Source organism: Gallus gallus, chromosome 23 (assembly GCF_016699485.2).
Source record: "Gallus gallus isolate bGalGal1 chromosome 23, bGalGal1.mat.broiler.GRCg7b, whole genome shotgun sequence".
NCBI classification, from domain to species: Eukaryota; Metazoa; Chordata; class Aves; order Galliformes; family Phasianidae; genus Gallus; species Gallus gallus.
This window is the reverse complement of record NC_052554.1, coordinates 231,841-253,668: the sequence shown is the minus strand read 5'-3', so window position 1 is coordinate 253,668 and position 21,828 is coordinate 231,841. Positions and strand designations below refer to the sequence as shown.

The 21,828-nt window shown below is 54.2% G+C and overlaps 2 protein-coding genes across 4 annotated transcripts; both read left to right on the top strand.

The window, feature by feature from the left end:
• Positions 1-5,331: 5,331 nt before the first annotated feature.
• LOC121107480 (collagen alpha-1(I) chain-like) lies at positions 5,332-12,124 on the top strand. 2 transcript variants are annotated; one of them, XM_040651921.1, is made up of 9 exons: positions 5,332-5,427; positions 6,904-6,981; positions 7,316-7,375; positions 8,092-8,160; positions 8,301-8,372; positions 8,454-8,555; positions 9,257-9,361; positions 10,088-10,235; positions 10,421-12,124. In XM_040651921.1, exons 1-9 carry the CDS (start codon positions 5,400-5,402, stop codon positions 10,473-10,475), a joined length of 717 nt encoding a protein of 238 aa, XP_040507855.1. In that variant the 5' UTR covers positions 5,332-5,399; the 3' UTR covers positions 10,476-12,124. The 2 variants fall into 2 exon arrangements, with proteins under 2 accessions (XP_040507855.1, XP_040507854.1); XM_040651920.2 differs by lacking the exon at positions 5,332-5,427 and adding an exon at positions 6,106-6,207.
• Positions 10,665-20,822, top strand: LOC121107477 (collagen alpha-1(I) chain-like). 2 transcript variants are annotated; one of them, XM_040651915.2, is made up of 10 exons: positions 10,665-13,381; positions 15,078-15,194; positions 16,669-16,746; positions 17,081-17,140; positions 17,857-17,925; positions 18,066-18,137; positions 18,219-18,320; positions 19,022-19,126; positions 19,852-19,999; positions 20,185-20,822. In XM_040651915.2, the coding sequence occupies exons 2-10, from the start codon at positions 15,167-15,169 to the stop codon at positions 20,237-20,239; spliced, it is 717 nt and encodes a 238-aa protein (XP_040507849.1). In that variant the 5' UTR covers positions 10,665-13,381; positions 15,078-15,166; the 3' UTR covers positions 20,240-20,822. The 2 variants fall into 2 exon arrangements, with proteins under 2 accessions (XP_040507849.1, XP_040507848.1); XM_040651914.2 differs by lacking the exons at positions 10,665-13,381; positions 15,078-15,194 and adding an exon at positions 15,773-15,976.
• Positions 20,823-21,828: the final 1,006 nt, after the last annotated feature.

The window sequence follows — 21,828 nt, the reverse complement described above, 5'->3', positions numbered from 1 at the left end:
CAGCCGGGGGGGGGTGTCCTGCGGGAGAGCGCGGGACGCGTGCGCTGGGAAAGTGCGAGGATTCTGCTCTGCATGCTTCCCACAGACAAAGCCCAGACCCCAGGGCACCGCCCCAGCCCTCGGCCCGAGGAAACACGGGCAGTGCCTGTGCGGCCTCTCCCTACCCAACGAGAGGTGGAAGCAGTCCTTCTTGTCCTCTGTTGCCTGTCGCCAGAGGCAGAGGCACCCACTGATGAAATCTCCTGGGTCCATGAAGCACACTGAGAGGTTATCTGTAGCGCAGGTGAAGGTAACGTGGGACGTTGTCCTCGTTTTCTCCAGGGATGAATGCCGGGACGAGCACAAGGCTGCTGTTGCAGATCTGCGCGAAGGCGCCACATCGCAGCGATGGTACTGTTCTCTCAGCTGTGCTGCTGTCTGCGCTGGTGCTGGCCTGTGGTGCTGTGATATGGATGTGCCAAAAATACGTGTGAGTTGGCTTTTCCCCAGAACACTTTATTGCGCATTTGGCAACGAAGCATTTGTGTGTGCCAGATCCTGGGCGGCCAGATCAGTTGCTGCAGTACACGGCCAGGACTTACGTTGCCAAGTCTTTTCAAGTTTCCCCTTATTTCCTGTCAGTGAGTAGTGCTTTCTGAAACTCATTCTCACAGAGTGTGCAAGAGAGAAGAGAGAGCAGCAGAGCAGGCTCATCCTGATACCAACTAGGAGAGAGTTCCAACTGGAGACGAGGGCAGAACGGAGCTCTGGGAGAGGCAGCCGAAGAGACTCTTGCCCCATCAAAGAAGACTCTCAGCCATCGTCCCAGTGCATTCCATTCTGCCATCCAAGAGGCCAAAGGTCTTCAAAGTCATCTGGAAGACTTGGAGCTTGAACTCAAAGCCGTGAAAGAGGTCCACGGGAACAGTCCTGAGTGCTGCTTTCTGTCAGGGGACGGCCCTGAAAGTGAGAGCGGAGAACCAGCAGCAGAGCTTTTGTCCTTCACCCTGCATTCTCTGGGACAAGCATCAGCAACATTTCAAAGATTCTTAGCTCGGCACAGCTACAATCCTGTTGAGGGTCCTAATGAGGAGCCAGAAAGCGAGCTTCCTCTGACCGCTGGACAACACCTTAACGTCTTTGGAGCTGTGGATGAGAATGGCTGGTTTCAGGGAGAGCTGACAGATGGCACAAGAGGACTGGTCCCATCCAGTTTGGTTGCGGAGGTTCAGATGATGAACTGGATACAACGATGCCTCCGGAGCTCTGTGCTCTCCTGCTGGATACTTGATGAATAAGTGGATGCAGAGATTCCATCATGCAGCAACATCCTGTCAAAATTCCTGCGTTACTCCATCTGCAAGACTACCCCCTGCTCCACTTGATGTTCAGGTGGAGTGTGTGCAGGACGTGGATGAGCTCCTTTGGGAACACTCTGAGGTGACTGACAGTGTAACTGCATAGTCTTGTGGTATATTAAACAAACAAACAAACACCACCCACAATAAAACAACCAACCAACCAACCCAAAAAGCGCTGCTCTTTTTCTTGGATACACTGAGGTGATCCTTTTTCTAGCTGAGACTTTGCAATGAGTCTTGAAGCAGATTTGAGCCGGTAGAAGTTGGCAGTGTCTGCATTCCGTTCTCCTGATTTCCTTGCTGGTCAGAGTTAAGGTGCCATGCATCCATTCCCCAGCCCTAGCTGTCTCCTGAATCATGAGAACAGCCTTTCCATATTGTGGAAAGAACTGGAGTGGATTCACGCTGAAGGACAAGATGCTTGCAGACACGTAAGCTCAAGAAGAGAATGCAGAGTCCACGGAAACTCGCTGCCAAACAACGATGAGAAAGTAGAATAGGCTCCTGTTGTTGAAGATGGGACGGTGAAACAGATGTCTCAGCTCAACACAACGCCAGTAGGAGCTGGTTCGGGCTACCCCCCCTTAAAAGGTCGGAAGTTCACAGCGAGGTAGACTACGAGCCTTCATCCACTGACCGCCAGAGACCCCCACCACATTTTTAGGACGCGTGCTCAAGAGGGTGGGACAATACGTTAATAGTTTCTCAGAATTCCAGCCCATTTTTGTGGAACGTAATGAATATGTGGATGTTATGTCTGTAAGTATGTAACCAGTGCTTTTCTCTGTGTGCGAGTTAGGAGGAGATATCCCCCCCCGCACCCGGCGCCGTAATGAGCGTACCTGCTTTGTAACCTTACGTGGGTTCCAGAGTTTGATTCCACACGTCACTCCCTTCACTATTAAGAGGACAAAGAACTTCTGGCACAGAAGGATGCCCACCTGCAAGGCTCAAATTGCACGCTGCTTCCTCCCTCTCTGCTCAGTAAAACTCTGTGTTGGGCTCATTTGGAAGGAAGGTTTGGTGTTCTGACTTCCTGGACAGTTGTTACCTAAAGCCTGGAGTGCCTGTGTCAACTGTGGCGGTGCAACTGCCACACCTTCTCTCCCCCTTCTCTCAGGCCTCTCGGTGCACCACTTCTCCTGAGACAAAAGGCGGAGGACCGGTACGTGGAGGTACTCCTCCTCTTCCCTTGCCCCTGCTTGCCTCTGGGTAGCAAGGGGCAATGAATTGGAACATTAGGGGATGCCCTAGTTGTATCTGACTCCTGCTTTGCGCCCCACTGCCCAGGAACAATCCTGGGGTCAATCGTCGTCTGACAGCCTGGGACGCGTGAACACGAATCACGGCTCAGGTGAGGGTAGCGTGGAATCCGTGAGTCCAGCAAGTTCTGGGGTTTGCAACAACTGGTAGAAAGAACCAGAAGATTTTGCCATGCGAGGGGCTGGTATGGAAAAGTAGCCGTCAGATCTCCATCGTCTCAGACCCTATAACTAGAGATTCAAAGCGAGTGTTTAATCAATATCTGAAGGGAAGTGGGAGGAAAATGGATGAGGCCAGGCTCTTCTCGGTGGTGCGTAGCGGAGGACAATGAGCAGTGGCCTAGAACTTGAGCACAGGAAGTTCCATGCAAACATGTGGAAGACCTTATTTACGGTAAGGGTGGGGGAGCCCTGGGACTGGGTTGCCCAGAGAGGTGGTGGAGGTTATGACCAGCATCTCCTCTGGGTTGGGATGCCTCTCAGGTACTGCCAAATCATCGAGGCCCTCTACCAATGATAGTGTACCAAGGATATTCTACTGTGCTGTGATCTTCAGGGACGTTTTCAACACAAGCCATCCTATTGTTCTGTGATCTTCAGGACACCTCCAAGCGTACAAAAATCCAGTGGTTCTGTGATCTTCAGGGAGCCATGCAACACAAACCATTCCAGCGTTGTGTGATTTTAGAAGCTGGACGTGAGCCAGCAGTGTGTGCTGGCAGCCCGGAAGGCCAAGTGTGTTCTGGGCTGCGTTAAAGAAAGAGGTGGCCAGCAGGGAGAGGGAGGTGGTTGTCCCCCTCTACTCAGCTCTTGTGAGGCCCCATCTGGAGTACTGCACCCAGGCCTGGGGCCCTGTATGAGACCTGTTGAACTGCAACTCCACCTGTGTGACCGGAAGGGGTGGAGCCAGGCTTCACCTCTCCTAAACCCATTTAAGGGCTGACTGCCACGGAGGAAGGATCGCTCTCTGAAGATCACTCCTCTTGGAGCCCTTTTGGCGAGCCTAGGACACGGGTAAGCTTCCTGTTCATTCTGATTATTTCCTTTTCAAAGGCGATAGTTTCTATATATCCGTATCCTTATTTGCTCTACAGGCTCCCAGTAGAGGAAGGGTGTGGAGCTGTTGGAGCGGGTCCAGAGGAGGGCCACTAAGATGATCAGAGGGCAGGAGCACCTCTCCTATGAGGAAAAGGTTGAGGGAAACTGGGCTTGTTTAGCTTGGCGAAGAGAAGGCTCCAGGGGGACCTCATTGTGGCCTTCCAGTACTTGAAGGGAGCGTATAAACTGGAAGGGGAACGACTGTTTTTGAGGGTGGATAGTGGTAGGACAAGGAGGGGATGGTCTTAAACTGAGACAGGGGTGGTTTAGGTTAGATATTAGGAGGAAGTTTTTCACCCAGAGGGTGGGTGACGCACTGGAACAGGTTGCCCAAGGAGGTTGTGGATGTCCCGTCGCTGGAGGCATTCAAGGCCAGGCTGGAAGTGGCTCTGGGCAGCCTGCTCTGTGGTTGGCGATCCTCTGGTGGTTGGCACATAGCCGGGGGGTTGAAACTCGATGGTCATTGTGGTCCTTTTCAACCCAGGCCATTCTATGATTCTGTGAGATTTTCCAGGACCCTTCCAATGCAGGCATGACCTGGGAAGAGGCAGGGCTGCTGCAGCCCCAGCCCCACCTGACATGCGAGAAAAGGTATCAGCAGTTGTAGGTTTATTTTTTTGGAAAAAAAAAAAAAAAAAAAGTATACACATTTTAATAGTGCTATATTTAGGGTAGACTTGCGCTTTTATTCGTAGTAAAGACTTAAGAAGTGAAGTCCCATTTTAGAATCTTTCTTATTGAAAACTAAGTCTGATTCTTCTTGTTATTTTTGCTTCCATTTGGCCGCTGAATGCCAGAGGGTCAGTCAGCACCGAGACTGCCTGGGAAGCTTCTCTGTAGGGGACGGGTGTCCCTGGAGCAGCGGGCCCAGGCCCAGTCTGTGCTGCTGCGTTCCTGCTGTGCCCCTCTCCTGGTCTCCCGCTGCCCTGCGTGACCATGGCTGTGCAGCTGATCCTGATTGTCCCCTCTGTACGGCGTGTGTGCGTGCCACTATGGGTAGGGGCATGTTTGACCTGCCCCATTCTCCACCCCCTTCTTCCCCACATCTGCCTCACTCTCATCTGCCTGCTGCTGGCTTTTTCCGGGCGCTGCAGTGCTCTGTGCCCAAAACTTACCACCAGGAGCTGTTTCTAACCGGCTGTGCCCACACCTCGCTGGCATATGTGTCTGAGAAACCCCTGCACGTGGCCAGCGAGGACCTGCTGCCCTTTTGAAATAAGCACTAAGCAGGGCTTATTGTCACCAGGTAGCCAGACAAGATGAGTGAGAAAATGTATGCTGTCTTTTGACACAAATACATAAGCCCCATGTGGTGCCTGGTTCAGCAGTTCAGCTTGCCTTCACGCACTTTGCCTGGTCATAGGGAAAGTGGCAGGCTCTGATTCAATGGCAGTGTTGTATGGACACTGTATTGGATGTATATAGGCAATGTATTTGGATGCTCTGCTTCCAAAAGTGCAACAGCTTCTGGAGACCCAGGTGGGACCCCATAGGTGACGGTCCTCTCGGCACCAAGCGTCCAGTTGCCAGCAGCAGTGAGTTCACTTTGGGGGACTTTGGTGATGGGAGGTGCCAACCAGCAAGCCTTCAATTTCCGCTACTAAATGCAGGCTTGGAAGCAAGCTACGTGTGGGAAATATACTTGGTGCAGGAAAGGGGATGTCCTTAGCCAAGGTGCTGGAAAACTGAAGGAAAACAGATGAAACTGCAGATCTATCAACAAAAACGTAAGCACGTGACACTTGACTTGGCAGGTCTGTGAGAAGGTCAGCTTCCCCGTGTTTGTATTTCAGCCATCATCCTCCATACTGGAGAGGCTTTATCCGCTTGGCTTGCTTAATTGCAGCACGTTTGACACGCATGGATAACCTGTGCAATAGCGTCCTTGATCCAGACCCATTTTCATATTGCATCTCTTCCCCAATGGCCTGAGGTGTCATGGGTGCACCGAGCTGGAAATAATTCCCTCCTGGGGCTGTTGAAGCCCTAGAAATGTTTGCCAAGTGAAGCTGTGGATGCTCCATCCCTGGAGGTGTTCACGGCCAGGCTGGGTGGGGCTCTGGGCAGCATGACCCCGTGGGTGGCATCCCTGCCCACGGCAGTGGGGTTGGGGTTCTAAGCTCTTTGCTGTCCCTTCCACCCCAAGCCGCTCTATGATTCTGCGTTTCTATGACGTAAGCACGGGCCCCACGCAGCCCTGGTGCAGCACATCACAAGAGCAGCAGCCCGCGGGGAGCCACCACCCGGAATCTCGGAGCCGTGAGGTCACAATGCCCCGTCCAATGGCTGTGCGGTGCTGTGCCGTGAGCTCACAAGGCCTGGCTGCGACGCTGTCCTGTGCCGCAGGCTTTGCTCTGTGCGACGCTCACTGTGGCTGCAGCGGTGGTGTTGGAAGCATGGTGCGAGTGTGGGGAGCCATGGCCCCTGCCCGCTTGTCCTCTTCCTCCTACTGATGGCCATGTGTTTCCGGGAGACCTGTGCTGCTCCGTGGCGAGCACCGGGAGCAGGTGGGTGGGCAGAGATGGGACACGGACTGAGCAGCAGTGGGGGCAAGAAGTCAGGCTGTGTCCCCACGGCCCTGTGCCACACTTCCCTGGGGCTGGCCTTCCATGGGGGGTGGTGTTGGGCAGGGGGCGATGGGCAGCACCGCAGGAGCCGGGCAAGAGCCCGTGGCAGCGCTGCTCCTCAGGGCTGGCTCCAGCCATGCCGGGCCATGGCTCTGCTGCTTGCTGGCTGGAGCACAGCCTTCGTCGTGGGAGATGTCCTGGGGAGAGCTTGGCAGATGTGTGCTGGGAGAAGCGTGAGCATTTCTGCTCTAGGCTCATGGTACTCCCCGTACCCCGATGAATCCCAGTTTCCAACACAGAGCCCCGGCCCACAGCCCAGAGGAAGAGACAGGCGTGCTTTCCTCCAGTGCTTCAGTGTGACCTTCCTGTGCATTGGAGGCCTCCCAGTAAGAAAGCCCCCAGGAGCTGCATCTTCTTCCATGCGGTCCGTGAGGGATGTGGCACATGGCCTGGAGAGAGTATTGTGTACGCTGCCAGGTGCCAGCCTACAGGTCATCCTGGCCACTCTGCAACTTTGGGAATCGTGGCCTGAGTCCTTCTCCCATCCCGTTCCACGGCCCAGCAACATCCAGTTACTGAGGGAGAAGGAGATCACACCATCCAATGGGACCTTCTTTCATGTGTTCTTGATTCTAGGAGATGAACTTGGTGCTCCCTTTCCGGATGATCGTTTGGATCCGGATTTTGTGCCTGTGCCTCTGGGACAACCCAGAGGTAAGTTGTGAGTGTCTGTTTCCTTGGAGGCAGAAACATTCATGCTCCCATAGTTTACTTGCGTGCAATTTTGCTTAAGACCCTCTCAAGGTCTTCCAAGCCTGTTTGTGCCTTGAAGGGCTTGCACAGATGAGCCATGAGTATTTCTTTACTCGGAGAGCTGCCACATTTCAGTGGGAAGGTTACCGCTGCCCCTCTTCAGCTGAGAGAGCCCAGACCTTCGTATTTGGGCCGTGGCATTCCCTGGCCCACCTTTCCCCACTCAGGGAAAAGGAGGCCCCCACGTGTGCTGGAAGCTCTCCTCACCTGTGTCTGATTACACTTGTGCCTGCAGGCCCTGCTGGTGAATCAGCAGAACAGAATCCTGCCTCTGAGCCTGAAGGGGATGCTGGAGGTAAGTAGCCGGGCTTCACGTCCTCGATATTTGTTCCTTTGTGGCTGGGCTAGTTCAGCAAGGGTTGCGCTTTTCACCGGCCAGCGGGTTCTTCTCCCCGAGAAGCATGGATGGTCGTTGTTTCTTGGGTGCTCCGTGCTGTCAGCGTTGCGTTGGCTTTGTCTCTGTATCTGCGAGGTCTCCCAGTAAGAAAATTCCAGGGGGCCGAATGTTCTTCCATGAGGTCCCTGAGAATTGTCTCCCACGGCCTGGAGAAAGTATTTGGAAAGCTGTGGAATACCAGCCAGCAGGTCACCTGGCCTCTCTGCAGCTTTGGAACTTTCCCCCCATGTCATTACCTGAGCCCCTTCCATCACCGCAGCTCAGTAAGGGAGAGAGAGATGGGCACGTGCAATGGGAACGTTTCTCCGCTGTCCTTGATTACAGCTGTGTCTCCAGGCAGCGGCTCACCAAAGCCTAGGTTTAATCCAGTCCATGCAGTTGAGTTTAGAGCTGGGGTGAGCTCCAGGCGGGCGCTCCTCTGGGTAGTTCCACACGGGGTTAGTTCTGTATGATGGTGGTGCCCCTGCAGGCACCCAGGAACTGTTTCCGAGGTGCTCCTGTGTGGAAGGGAGAGAATGGTGTCGTGAAGGAATGCCCAGCTTTAATTGCATCCTGTGTCATTCTGACTGGAAGGATGTTTAATGGGAGTTGCTCTGTCCTGCGATTGTTTGCAGATGTGACTGGAGGAGGTGATCCAGGTTCCGCTCTGAGCTCTGGGACTGAAACTCCGGCAGATCGCATGGGTATGTCCTGGCTTTGTAATTCCTTGGAGAGCTTTCACAGCCCATTTCAGTGCCATTTCATGGCACGATCCCCCGTATGCTCCGCTATTCAGTGATGCTGTAGCGTATGACTGAAACTTTTCGTGGGTCTTTGGTTGCAGGAGTGCCCCCAGGGAGGGCTTTGCCCGGTCATGTGTTTCCTCCTGCGCTGGAGCCCAGCTGGAATCCCAGCGGTGAGTAGTTTGTCTCACTGACTCACTGCTGGTCTTCAAAACCTCATGCACGTGATATTTAACTTCATGCATTCTGTTAAGGTCCGGAAAAAGGAAAGGATGAACCCAAAAGAGGAGAATACTCCCAGGGCTCATCCCGTCTCCTCAAGGAACTGGTGAAGGAAATGGAGAAGGCAGCGCGTGGTGGGTATACTTGAGTCTGTTCACTGTGAGACTTGGGAAGCTGAGGTCTGATGTACGTGTGTGGACAAGCTGTAGCCTGCACAGCAGGAAGGGATCGCTCAGAGCCGTGCTGCGGTGGTGTTCCATGTAGCGCCTTGCAGGCACTGTCAAGCACCAGAGATGGTCTGCTGCCACTTCTGCATCCAGCCAAGGCCCGGGGGCAGCTGCTCCCCCAGCACGACCATTACTTGTCAGAGGTGCTTTGGCAGCCAGATGGCAGCAACTGGCGAGTGCTGTGCTTCTGCTCATACAAAGCCCTCTGTGCAGCTAGAGCGAGTTCAAGGCAGGAGGAGCATCCCGAGCAGGGATGCCTTTGCTAATGCTGGAAACAAGGTGGGATGCTGATTCTGAAGGCACTTCTGTCTGAGCTTGAATTTCAGCCTGCAGATGCCTGGCCTGTGATGGGTGGAACGTGATGGTTGGTGACGCTCACAGCACAGGGTGTGAGGGCCTTGCATAGGAGCTGATTCCTCGAGAGGCGTGAGAGGGTTGGCACCCTCCAATTCCTGGGAGGGCCCAAATGCCCTTGGGCAACGGAGGGGGTCGCAGTGGATCTGTGGGGCTGGGACCAGCAGGCTTTGCCTGAGCGCGGGACTGGAGTAGCTCAGTTCCCGATGAGAGCACATCACATCCAATCCTACTGCCCTGCTTTCTTTCTAAAGGAACTGACCAACAAAGTGAGCAGGATGCACTGCAGGAAGGCAGCCATCCCACACTGCCAGTCTCGGGCAAAGGAACGCAGGCAGCGCCAGCAACTGTCATGCCAGGTAATTTCTGTCCCGTGGTCATCCAGTGTCACTCACCAGAGCCACTGTGTGCCTGCAGGCTCTTGCTGCCTGCTCTTGCACGCCAGGTCAGCAGCCGAACCTGAGCGTGTGAGCACAGGGCACGTGTAAAAGAAGCCAGGGATGGCTCTCTGAACACGGCTGACCTCAGTGGGGTGTGGAGAGTTGTTCCAGCAGTGTGCCGGAGAAGGTACGTGCAGGCCTCTGTGACGCTGCTCAGCTCCCACCACTCCCAGTTCCCAGAGAGTGGTGAGTTTTTGCCCTTTTGGAGCAAAGCCACCCGAGGGCGATGAGCGGGGTCCTGTGTGGGAGGAGCCTGCAGGAGTGTTTCTCCCCTGGGCTGGCTCCGGCTGTGCCCTGTGCTGGCTGGAGCCCGACCTTCAGCCGGGGGGGGGTGTCCTGCGGGAGAGCGCGGGACGCGTGCGCTGGGGAAAGTGCGAGGGATTCTGCTCTGCAGTGCTTCCCACAGACAAAGCCCAGACCCCAGGGCACAGCCCCAGCCCTCGGCCCAGAGGAAGACACGGGCAGTGCCTGTGCGGCCTCTCCCTACCCAACGAGAGGTGGAAGCAGTCCTTCTTGTCCTCTGGTGCCTGGGCGCCAGAGGCAGAGGCACCCACTGATGAAAATCTCCTGGGTCCATGAAGCACACTGAGAGGTTATCTGTAGCGCAGGTGAAGGTAACGTGGGACGTTGTCTCGTTTCTCCCAGGGATGAATGCCGGGACGAGCACAAAGGCTGCTGTTGGCAGATCTGCGCGAAGGCGCCACATTGCAGCGATGGTACTGTTCTCAGCTGTGCTGCTGTCTGCGCTGGTGCTGGCCTGTGGTGCTGTGATATGGATGTGCCAAAAATACGTGTGAGTTGGCTTTTCCCCAGAACACTTCATTGCTGCATTTGGCAACGAAGCATTTGTGGTGCCAGGATCCTGGGCGGCCAGATCAGTTGCTGGCAGTACACGGCCAGGACTTACGTTGCCAAGTCTTTCAAGTTTCCCCTTATTTCCTGTCAGTGAGTAGTGCTTTCTGAAACTCATTCTCACAGAGTGTGCAAGAGAGAAGAGAGAGCAGCAGAGCAGGCTCATCCTGATACCAACTAGGAGAGAGTTCCAACTGGAGACGAGGGCAGAACGGAGCTGGGAGAGGCAGCCGAAGAGACTCTTGCCCCATCAAAGAAGAATCTCAGCCATCGTCCCAGTGCATTCCATTCTGCCATCCAAGAGGCCAAAGGTCTTCAAAGTCATCTGGAAGACTTGGAGCTTGAACTCAAAGCCGTGAAAGAGGTCCACGGGAACAGTCCTGAGTGCTGCTTTCTGTCAGGGGACGGCCCTGAAAGTGAGAGCGGAGAACCAGCAGCAGAGCTTTTGTCCTTCACCCTGCATTCTCTGGGACAAGCATCAGCAACATTTCAAAGATTCTTAGCTCGGCACAGCTACAATCCTGTTGAGGGTCCTAATGAGGAGCCAGAAAGCGAGCTTCCTCTGACCGCTGGACAACACCTTAACGTCTTTGGAGCTGTGGATGAGAATGGCTGGTTTCAGGGAGAGCTGACAGATGGCACAAGAGGACTGGTCCCATCCAGTTTGGTTGCGGAGGTTTCAGATGATGAACTGGATACAACGATGCCTCCGGAGCTCTGTGCTCTCCTGCTGGATACTTGATGAATAAGTGGATGCAGAGATTCCATCATGCAGCAACATCCTGTCAAAATTCCTGCGTTACTCCATCTGCAGGACTACCCCCTGCTCCACTTGATGTTCAGGTGGAGTGTGTGCAGGACGTGGATGAGCTCCTTTGGGAACACTCTGAGGTGACTGACAGTGTAACTGCATAGTCTTGTGGTATATTAAACAAACAAACAAACAAACACCACCCACAATAAAACAACCAACCAACCAACCCAAAAAGCGCTGCTCTTTTTCTTGGATACACTGAGGTGATCCTTTTTCTAGCTGAGACTTTGCAATGAGTCTTGAAGCAGATTTGAGCCGGTAGAAGTTGGCAGTGTCTGCATTCCGTTCTCCTGATTTCCTTGCTGGTCAGAGTTAAGGTGCCATGCATCCATTCCCCAGCCCTAGCTGTCTCCTGAATCATGAGAACAGCCTTTCCATATTGTGGAAAGAACTGGAGTGGATTCACGCTGAAGGACAAGATGCTTGCAGACACGTAAGCTCAAGGAAGAGAATGCAGAGTCCATGGAAACTCGCTGCCAAACAACGATGAGAAAGTAGAATAGGCTCCTGTTGTTGAAGATGGGACGGTGAAACAGATGTCTCAGCTCAACACAACGCCAGTAGGAGCTGGTTCGGGCTACCCCCCCTTAAAAGGTCGGAAGTTCACAGCGAGGTAGACTACGAGCCTTCATCCACTGACCGCCAGAGACCCCCACCACATTTTTAGGACGCGTGCTCAAGAGGGTGGGACAATACGTTAATAGTTTCTCAGAATTCCAGCCCATTTTTGTGGAACGTAATGAATATGTGGATGTTATGTCTGTAAGTATGTAACCAGTGCTTTTCTCTGTGTGCGAGTTAGGAGGAGATATCCCCCCCCGCACCCGGCGCCGTAATGAGCGTACCTGCTTTGTAACCTTACGTGGGTTCCAGAGTTTGATTCCACACGTCACTCCCTTCACTATTAAGAGGACAAAGAACTTCTGGCACAGAAGGATGCCCACCTGCAAGGCTCAAATTGCACGCTGCTTCCTCCCTCTCTGCTCAGTAAAACTCTGTGTTGGGCTCATTTGGAAGGAAGGTTTGGTGTTCTGACTTCCTGGACAGTTGTTACCTAAAGCCTGGAGTGCCTGTGTCAACTGTGGCGGTGCAACTGCCACACCTTCTCTCCCCCTTCTCTCAGGCCTCTCGGTGCACCACTTCTCCTGAGACAAAAGGCGGAGGACCGGTACGTGGAGGTACTCCTCCTCTTCCCTTGCCCCTGCTTGCCTCTGGGTAGCAAGGGGCAATGAATTGGAACATTAGGGGATGCCCTAGTTGTATCTGACTCCTGCTTTGCGCCCCACTGCCCAGGAACAATCCTGGGGTCAATCGTCGTCTGACAGCCTGGGACGCGTGAACACGAATCACGGCTCAGGTGGGGTAGCGTGGAATCCGTGAGTCCAGCAAGTTCTGGGGTTTGCACAACTGGTAGAAAGAACCAGAAGATTTTGCCATGCGAGGGGGCTGGTATGGAAAAGTAGCCGGCAGATCTCCATCGTCTCAGACCCTATAACTAGAGATTCAAAGCGAGTGTTAATCAATATCTGAAGGGAAGTGGGAGGAAAATGGATGAGGCCAGGCTCTTCTCGGTGGTGCGTAGCGGAGGACAATGAGCAGTGGCCTAGAACTTGAGCACAGGAAGTTCCATGCAAACATGTGGAAGACCTTTACGGTAAGGGTGGGGGAGCTCTGGGATGGGTTGCCCAGAGAGGTGGTGGAGGTTATGACCAGCATCTCCTCTGGGTTGGGATGCCTCTCAGGTACTGCCAAATCCTCGAGGCCCTCTACCAATGATAGTGTACCAAGGATAGTCTACTGTGCTGTGATCTTCAGGGACGTTTTCAACACAAGCCATCCTATTGTTCTGTGATCTTCAAGGACACTTCCAGCGTACAAAAATCCAGTGGTTCTGTGATCTTCAGGGAGCCATGCAACACAAACCATTCCAGCGTTGTGTGATTTTAGAAGCTGGACGTGAGCCAGCAGTGTGTGCTGGCAGCCCGGAAGGCCAAGTGTGTTCTGGGCTGCGTTAAGAAAGAGGTGGCCAGCAGGGAGAGGGAGGTGGTTGTCCCCCTCTACTCAGCTCTTGTGAGGCCCCATCTGGAGTACTGCACCCAGGCCTGGGGCCCTGTATGAGACCTGTTGAACTGCAACTCCACCTGTGTGACCGGAAGGGGTGGAGCCAGGCTTCACCTCTCCTAAACCCCATTTAAGGGCTGACTGCCACGGAGGAAGGATCGCTCTCTGAAGATCACTCCTCTTGGAGCCCTTTTGGCGAGCCTAGGACACGGGTAAGCTTCCTGTTCATCTCTGATTATTCCTTTTCAAAGGCGATAGTTTCTTATATCCGTATCCTTATTTGCTCTACAGGCTCCCAGTAGAGGAAGGGTGTGGAGCTGTTGGAGCGGGTCCAGAGGAGGGCCACTAAGATGATCAGAGGGCAGGAGCACCTCTCCTATGAGGAAAGGTTGAGGGAACTGGGCTTGTTTAGCTTGGCGAAGAGAAGGCTCCAGGGGGACCTCATTGTGGCCTTCCAGTACTTGAAGGGAGCGTATAAACTGGAAGGGGAACGACTGTTTTTGAGGGTGGATAGTGGTAGGACAAGGAGGGATGGTCTTAAACTGAGACAGGGGTGGTTTAGGTTAGATATTAGGAGGAAGTTTTTCACCCAGAGGGTGGTGACGCACTGGAACAGGTTGCCCAAGGAGGTTGTGGATGTCCCGTCGCTGGAGGCATTCAAGGCCAGGCTGGAAGTGGCTCTGGGCAGCCTGCTCTGGTGGTTGGCGATCCTCTGGTGGTTGGCACATAGCCGGGGGGTTGAAACTCGATGATCATTGTGGTCCTTTTCAACCCAGGCCATTCTATGATTCTGTGAGATTTTCCAGGACCCTTCCAATGCAGGCATGACTGGGAAGAGGCAGGGCTGCTGCAGCCCCAGCCCCACCTGACATGCGAGAAAAGGTATCAGCAGTTGTAGGTTTATTTTTTTTGGAAAAAAAAAAAAAAAGAAAAAAAAGTATACACATTTTAATAGTGCTATATTTAGGGTAGACTTGCGCTTTTATTCGTAGTAAAGAACTTAAGAAGTGAAGTCCCATTTTAGAATCTTTCTTATTGAAAACTAAGTCTGATTCTTCTTGTTATTTTTGCTTCCATTTGGCCCGCTGAATGCCAGAGGGTCAGTCAGCACCGAGACTGCCTGGGAAGCTTCTCTGTAGGGACGGGTGTCCCTGGAGCAGCGGGCCCAGGCCCAGTCTGTGCTGCTGCGTTCCTGCTGTGCCCCTCTCCTGGTCTCCCGCTGCCCTGCGTGACCATGGCTGTGCAGCTGATCCTGATTGTCCCCTCTGTACGGCGTGTGTGCGTGCCACTATGGGGTAGGGGCATGTTTGACCTGCCCCATTCTCCACCCCCTTCTTCCCCACATCTGCCTCACTCTCATCTGCCTGCTGCTGGCTTTGTTCCGGGCGCTGCAGTGCTCTGTGCCCAAAACTTACCACCAGGAGCTGTTCTACCGGCTGTGCCCACACCTCGCTGGCATATGTGTCTGAGAAACCCCTGCACGTGGCCAGCGAGGACCTGCTGCCCTTTTGAAATAAGCACTAAGCAGGGCTTATTGTCACCAGGTAGCCAGACAAGATGAGTGAGAAAATGTATGCTGTCTTTTGACACAAATACATAAGCCCCATGTGGTGCCTGGTTCAGCAGTTCAGCTTGCCTTCACGCACTTTGCCTGGTCATAGGGAAAGTGGCAGGCTCTGATTCAATGGCAGTGTTGTATGGACACTGTATTGGATGTATATAGGCAATGTATTTGGATGCTCTGCTTCCAAAAGTGCAACAGCTTCTGGAGACCCAGGTGGGACCCCATAGGTGACGGTCCTCTCGGCACCAAGCGTCCAGTTGCCAGCAGCAGTGAGTTCACTTTGGGGGACTTTGGTGATGGGAGGTGCCAACCAGCAAGCCTTCAATTTCCGCTACTAAATGCAGGCTTGGAAGCAAGCTACGTGTGGGAAATATACTTGGTGCAGGAAAGGGGATGTCCTTAGCCAAGGTGCTGGAAAACTGAAGGAAAACAGATGAAACTGCAGATCTATCAACAAAAACGTAAGCACGTGACACTTGACTTGGCAGGTCTGTGAGAAGGTCAGCTTCCCCGTGTTTGTATTTCAGCCATCATCCTCCATACTGGAGAGGCTTTATCCGCTTGGCTTGCTTAATTGCAGCACGTTTGACACGCATGGATAACCTGTGCAATAGCGTCCTTGATCCAGACCCCATTTTCATATTGCATCTCTTCCCCAATGGCCTGAGGTGTCATGGGTGCACCGAGCTGGAAATAATTCCCTCCTGGGGCTGTTGAAGCCCTAGAAATGTTTGCCAAGTGAAGCTGTGGATGCTCCATCCCTGGAGGTGTTCACGGCCAGGCTGGGTGGGGCTCTGGGCAGCATGACCCCGTGGGTGGCATCCCTGCCCACGGCAGTGGGGTTGGGGTTCTAAGCTCTTTGCTGTCCCTTCCACCCCAAGCCGCTCTATGATTCTGCGTTTCTATGACGTAAGCACGGGCCCCACGCAGCCCTGGTGCAGCACATCACAAGAGCAGCAGCCCGCGGGGAGCCGCCACCCGGAATCTTGGAGCCGTGAGGTCACAATGCCCCGTCCAATGGCTGTGCGGTGCTGTGCCGTGAGCTCACAAGGCCTGGCTGCGACGCTGTCCTGTGCCGCAGGCTTTGCTCTGTGCGACGCTCACTGTGGCTGCAGCGGTGGTGTTGGAAGCATGGTGCGAGTGTGGGGAGCCATGGCCCCTGCCCGCTTTGTCCTCTTCCTCCTACTGATGGCCATGTGTTTCCGGGAGACCTGTGCTGCTCCGTGGCGAGCACCGGGAGCAGGTGGGTGGGCAGAGATGGGACACGGACTGAGCAGCAGTGGGGGCAAGAAGTCAGGCTGTGTCCCCACGGCCCTGTGCCACACTTCCCTGGGGCTGGCCTTCCATGGGGGGTGGTGTTGGGCAGGGGGCGATGGGCAGCACCGCAGGAGCCGGGCAAGAGCCCGTGGCAGCGCTGCTCCTCAGGGCTGGCTCCAGCCATGCCGGGCCATGGCTCTGCTGCTTGCTGGCTGGAGCACAGCCTTCGTCGTGGGAGATGTCCTGGGGAGAGCTTGGCAGATGTGTGCTGGGAGAAGCGTGAGCATTTCTGCTCCAGGCTCATGGTACTCCCCATAGATGAATCCCAGTTTCCAACACAGAGCCCCGGCCCACAGCCCAGAGGAAGAGACAGGCGTGCTTTCCTCCAGTGCTTCAGTGTGACCTTCCTGTGCATTGGAGGCCTCCCAGTAAGAAAGCCCCCAGGAGCTGCATCTTCTTCCATGCGGTCTGTGAGGGATGTGGCACATGGCCTGGAGAGAGTATTGTGTACGCTGCCAGGTGCCAGCCTACAGGTCATCCTGGCCACTCTGCAACTTTGGGAATCGTGACCTGAGTCCTTCTCCCATCCCGTTCCACGGCCCAGCAACATCCAGTTACTGAGGGAGAAGGAGATCACACCATCCAATGGGACCTTCTTTCATGTGTTCTTGATTCTAGGAGATGAACTTGGTGCTCCCTTTCCGGATGATCGTTTGGATCCGGATTTTGTGCCTGTGCCTCTGGGACAACCCAGAGGTAAGTTGTGAGTGTCTGTTTCCTTGGAGGCAGAAACATTCATGCTCCCATAGTTTACTTGCGTGCAATTTTGCTTAAGACCCTCTCAAGGTCTTCCAAGCCTGTTTGTGCCTTGAAGGGCTTGCACAGATGAGCCATGAGTATTTCTTTACTCGGAGAGCTGCCACATTTCAGTGGGAAGGTTACCGCTGCCCCTCTTCAGCTGAGAGAGCCCAGACCTTCGTATTTGGGCCGTGGCATTCCCTGGCCCACCTTTCCCCACTCAGGGAAAAGGAGGCCCCCACATGTGCTGGAAGCTCTCCTCACCTGTGTCTGATTACACTTGTGCCTGCAGGCCCTGCTGGTGAATCAGCAGAACAGAATCCTGCCTCTGAGCCTGAAGGGGATGCTGGAGGTAAGTAGCCGGGCTTCATGTCCTCGATATTTGTTCCTTTGTGGCTGGGCTAGTTCAGCAAGGGTTGCGCTTTTCACCGGCCAGCGGGTTCTTCTCCCCGAGAAGCATGGATGGTCGTTGTTTCTTGGGTGCTCCGTGCTGTCAGCGTTGCGTTGGCTTTGTCTCTGTATCTGCGAGGTCTCCCAGTAAGAAAATTCCAGGGGGCCGAATGTTCTTCCATGAGGTCCCTGAGAATTGTCTCCCACGGCCTGGAGAAAGTATTTGGAAAGCTGTGGAATACCAGCCAGCAGGTCACCTGGCCTCTCTGCAGCTTTGGAACTTTCCCCCCATGTCATTACCTGAGCCCCTTCCATCACCGCAGCTCAGTAAGGGAGAGAGAGATGGGCACGTGCAATGGGAACGTTTCTCCGCTGTCCTTGATTACAGCTGTGTCTCCAGGCAGCGGCTCACCAAAGCCTAGGTTTAATCCAGTCCATGCAGTTGAGTTTAGAGCTGGGGTGAGCTCCAGGCGGGCGCTCCTCTGGGCAGTTCCACACGGGGTTAGTTCTGTATGATGGTGGTGCCCCTGCAGGCACCCAGGAACTGTTTCCGAGGTGCTCCTGTGTGGAAGGGAGAGAATGGTGTCGTGAAGGAATGCCCAGCTTTAATTGCATCCTGTGTCATTCTGACTGGAAGGATGTTTAATGGGAGTTGCTCTGTCCTGCGTTTGTTTGCAGATGTGACTGGAGGAGGTGATCCAGGTTCCGCTCTGAGCTCTGGGACTGAAACTCCGGCAGATCGCATGGGTATGTCCTGGCTTTGTAATTCCTTGGAGAGCTTTCACTGCCCATTTCAGTGCCATTTCATGGCACGATCCCCCGTATGCTCTGCTATTCAGTGATGCTGTAGCGTATGACTGAAACTTTTCGTGGGTCTTTGGTTGCAGGAGTGCCCCCAGGGAGGGCTTTGCCCGGTCATGTGTTTCCTCCTGCGCTGGAGCCCAGCTGGAATCCCAGCGGTGAGTAGTTTGTCTCACTGACTCACTGCTGGTCTTCAAAACCTCATGCACGTGATATTTAACTTCATGCATTCTGTTAAGGTCCGGAAAAAGGAAAGGATGAACCCAAAAGAGGAGAATACTCCCAGGGCTCATCCCGTCTCCTCAAGGAACTGGTGAAGGAAATGGAGAAGGCAGCGCGTGGTGGGTATACTTGAGTCTGTTCACTGTGAGACCTGGGGAGCTGAGGTCTGATGTACGTGTGTGGACAAGCTGTAGCCTGCACAGCAGGAAGGGATCGCTCAGAGCCGTGCTGCGGTGGTGTTCCATGTAGCGCCTTGCAGGCACTGTCAAGCACCAGAGATGGTCTGCTGCCACTTCTGCATCCAGCCAAGGCCCGGGGGCAGCTGCTCCCCCAGCACGACCATTACTTGTCAGAGGTGCTTTGGCAGCCAGATGGCAGCAACTGGCGAGTGCTGTGCTTCTGCTCATACAAAGCCCTCTGTGCAGCTAGAGCGAGTTCAAGGCAGGAGGAGCATCCCGAGCAGGGATGCCTTTGCTAATGCTGGAAACAAGGTGGGATGCTGATTGTGAAGGCGCTTCTGTCTGAGCTTGAATTTCAGCCTGCAGATGCCTGGCCTGTGATGGGTGGAACGTGATGGTTGGTGACGCTCACAGCACAGGGTGTGAGGGCCTTGCATAGGAGCTGATTCCTCGAGAGGCGTGAGAGGGTTGGCACCCTCCAATTCCTGGGAGGGCCCAAATGCCCTTGGGCAACGGAGGGGGTCGCAGTGGATCTGTGGGGCTGGGACCAGCAGGCTTTGCCTGAGCGCGGGACTGGAGTAGCTCAGTTCCCGATGAGAGCACATCACATCCAATCCTACTGCCCTGCTTTCTTTCTAAAGGAACTGACCAACAAAGTGAGCAGGATGCACTGCAGGAAGGCAGCCATCCCACACTGCCAGTCTCGGGCAAAGGAACGCAGGCAGCGCCAACAACTGTCATGCCAGGTAATTTCTGTCCCGTGGTCATCCAGTGTCACTCACCAGAGCCACTGTGTGCCTGCAGGCTCTTGCTGCCTGCTCTTGCACGCCAGGTCAGCAGCCGAACCTGAGCGTGTGAGCACAGGGCACGTGTAAAAGAAGCCAGGGATGGCTCTCTGAACACGGCTGACCTCAGTGGGGTGTGGAGAGTTGTTCCAGCAGTGTGCCGGAGAAGGTACGTGCAGGCCTCTGTGACGCTGCTCAGCTCCCACCACTCCCAGTTCCCAGAGAGTGGTGAGTTTTGCCCTTTTGGAGCAAAGCCACCCGAGGGCGATGAGCGGGGTCCTGTGTGGGAGGAGCCTGCAGGAGTGTTTCTCCCCTGGGCTGGCTCCGGCTGTGCCCTGTGCTGGCTGGAGCCCGACCTTCAGCCGGGGGGGGGTGTCCTGCGGGAGAGCGCGGGACGCGTGCGCTGGGGAAAGTGCGAGGGATTCTGCTCTGCAGTGCTTCCCACAGACAAAGCCCAGACCCCAGGGCACAGCCCCAGCCCTCGGCCCAGAGGAAGACACGGGCAGTGCCTGTGCGGCCTCTCCCTACCCAACGAGAGGTGGAAGCAGTCCTTCTTGTCCTCTGGTGCCTGGGCGCCAGAGGCAGAGGCACCCACTGATGAAAATCTCCTGGGTCCATGAAGCACACTGAGAGGTTATCTGTAGCGCAGGTGAAGGTAACGTGGGACGTTGTCTCATTTCTCCCAGGGATGAATGCCGGGACGAGCACAAAGGCTGCTGTTGGCAGATCTGCGCGAAGGCGCCACATCGCAGCGATGGTACTGTTCTCAGCTGTGCTGCTGTCTGCGCTGGTGCTGGCCTGTGGTGCTGTGATATGGATGTGCCAAAAATACGTGTGAGTTGGCTTTTCCCCAGAACACTTCATTGCTGCATTTGGCAACGAAGCATTTGTGGTGCCAGGATCCTGGGCGGCCAGATCAGTTGCTGGCAGTACACGGCCAGGACTTACGTTGCCAAGTCTTTCAAGTTTCCCCTTATTTCCTGTCAGTGAGTAGTGCTTTCTGAAACTCATTCTCACAGAGTGTGCAAGAGAGAAGAGAGAGCAGCAGAGCAGGCTCATCCTGATACCAACTAGGAGAGAGTTCCAACTGGAGACGAGGGCAGAACGGAGCTGGGAGAGGCAGCCGAAGAGACTCTTGCCCCATCAAAGAAGAATCTCAGCCATCGTCCCAGTGCATTCCATTCTGCCATCCAAGAGGCCAAAGGTCTTCAAAGTCATCTGGAAGACTTGGAGCTTGAACTCAAAGCCGTGAAAGAGGTCCACGGGAACAGTCCTGAGTGCTGCTTTCTGTCAGGGGACGGCCCTGAAAGTGAGAGCGGAGAACCAGCAGCAGAGCTTTTGTCCTTCACCCTGCATTCTCTGGGACAAGCATCAGCAACATTTCAAAGATTCTTAGCTCGGCACAGCTACAATCCTGTTGAGGGTCCTAATGAGGAGCCAGAAAGCGAGCTTCCTCTGACCGCTGGACAACACCTTAACGTCTTTGGAGCTGTGGATGAGAATGGCTGGTTTCAGGGAGAGCTGACAGATGGCACAAGAGGACTGGTCCCATCCAGTTTGGTTGCGGAGGTTTCAGATGATGAACTGGATACAACGATGCCTCCGGAGCTCTGTGCTCTCCTGCTGGATACTTGATGAATAAGTGGATGCAGAGATTCCATCATGCAGCAACATCCTGTCAAAATTCCTGCGTTACTCCATCTGCAGGACTACCCCCTGCTCCACTTGATGTTCAGGTGGAGTGTGTGCAGGACGTGGATGAGCTTCTTTGGGAACACTCTGAGGTGACTGACAGTGTAACTGCATAGTCTTGTGGTATATTAAACAAACAAACAAACAAACACCACCCACAATAAAACAACCAACCAACCAACCCAAAAAGCGCTGCTCTTTTTCTTGGATACACTGAGGTGATCCTTTTTCTAGCTGAGACTTTGCAATGAGTCTTGAAGCAGATTTGAGCCGGTAGAAGTTGGCAGTGTCTGCATTCCGTTCTCCTGATTTCCTTGCTGGTCAGAGTTAAGGTGCCATGCATCCATTCCCCAGCCCTAGCTGTCTCCTGAATCATGAGAACAGCCTTTCCATATTGTGGAAAGAACTGGAGTGGATTCACGCTGAAGGACAAGATGCTTGCAGACACGTAAGCTCAAGAGGAGAATGCAGAGTCCACGGAAACTCACTGCCAAACAACGATGAGAAAGTAGAATAGGCTCCTGTTGTTGAAGATGGGACGGTGAAACAGATGTCTCAGCTCAACACAACGCCAGTAGGAGCTGGTTCGGGCTACCCCCCCTTAAAAGGTCGGAAGTTCACAGCGAGGTAGACTACGAGCCTTCATCCACTGACCGCCAGAGACCCCCACCACATTTTTAGGACGCATGCTCAAGAGGGTGGGACAATACGTTAATAGTTTCTCAGAATTCCAGCCCATTTTTGTGGAACGTAATGAATATGTGGATGTTATGTCTGTAAGCATGTAACCAGTGCTTTTCTCTGTGTGCGAGTTAGGAGGAGATATCCTCCCCCGCACCCGGCGCCGTAATGAGCGTACCTGCTTTGTAACCTTACGTGGGTTCCAGAGTTTGATTCCACACGTCACTCCCTTCACTATTAAGAGGACAAAGAACTTCTGGCACAGAAGGATGCCCACCTGCAAGGCTCAA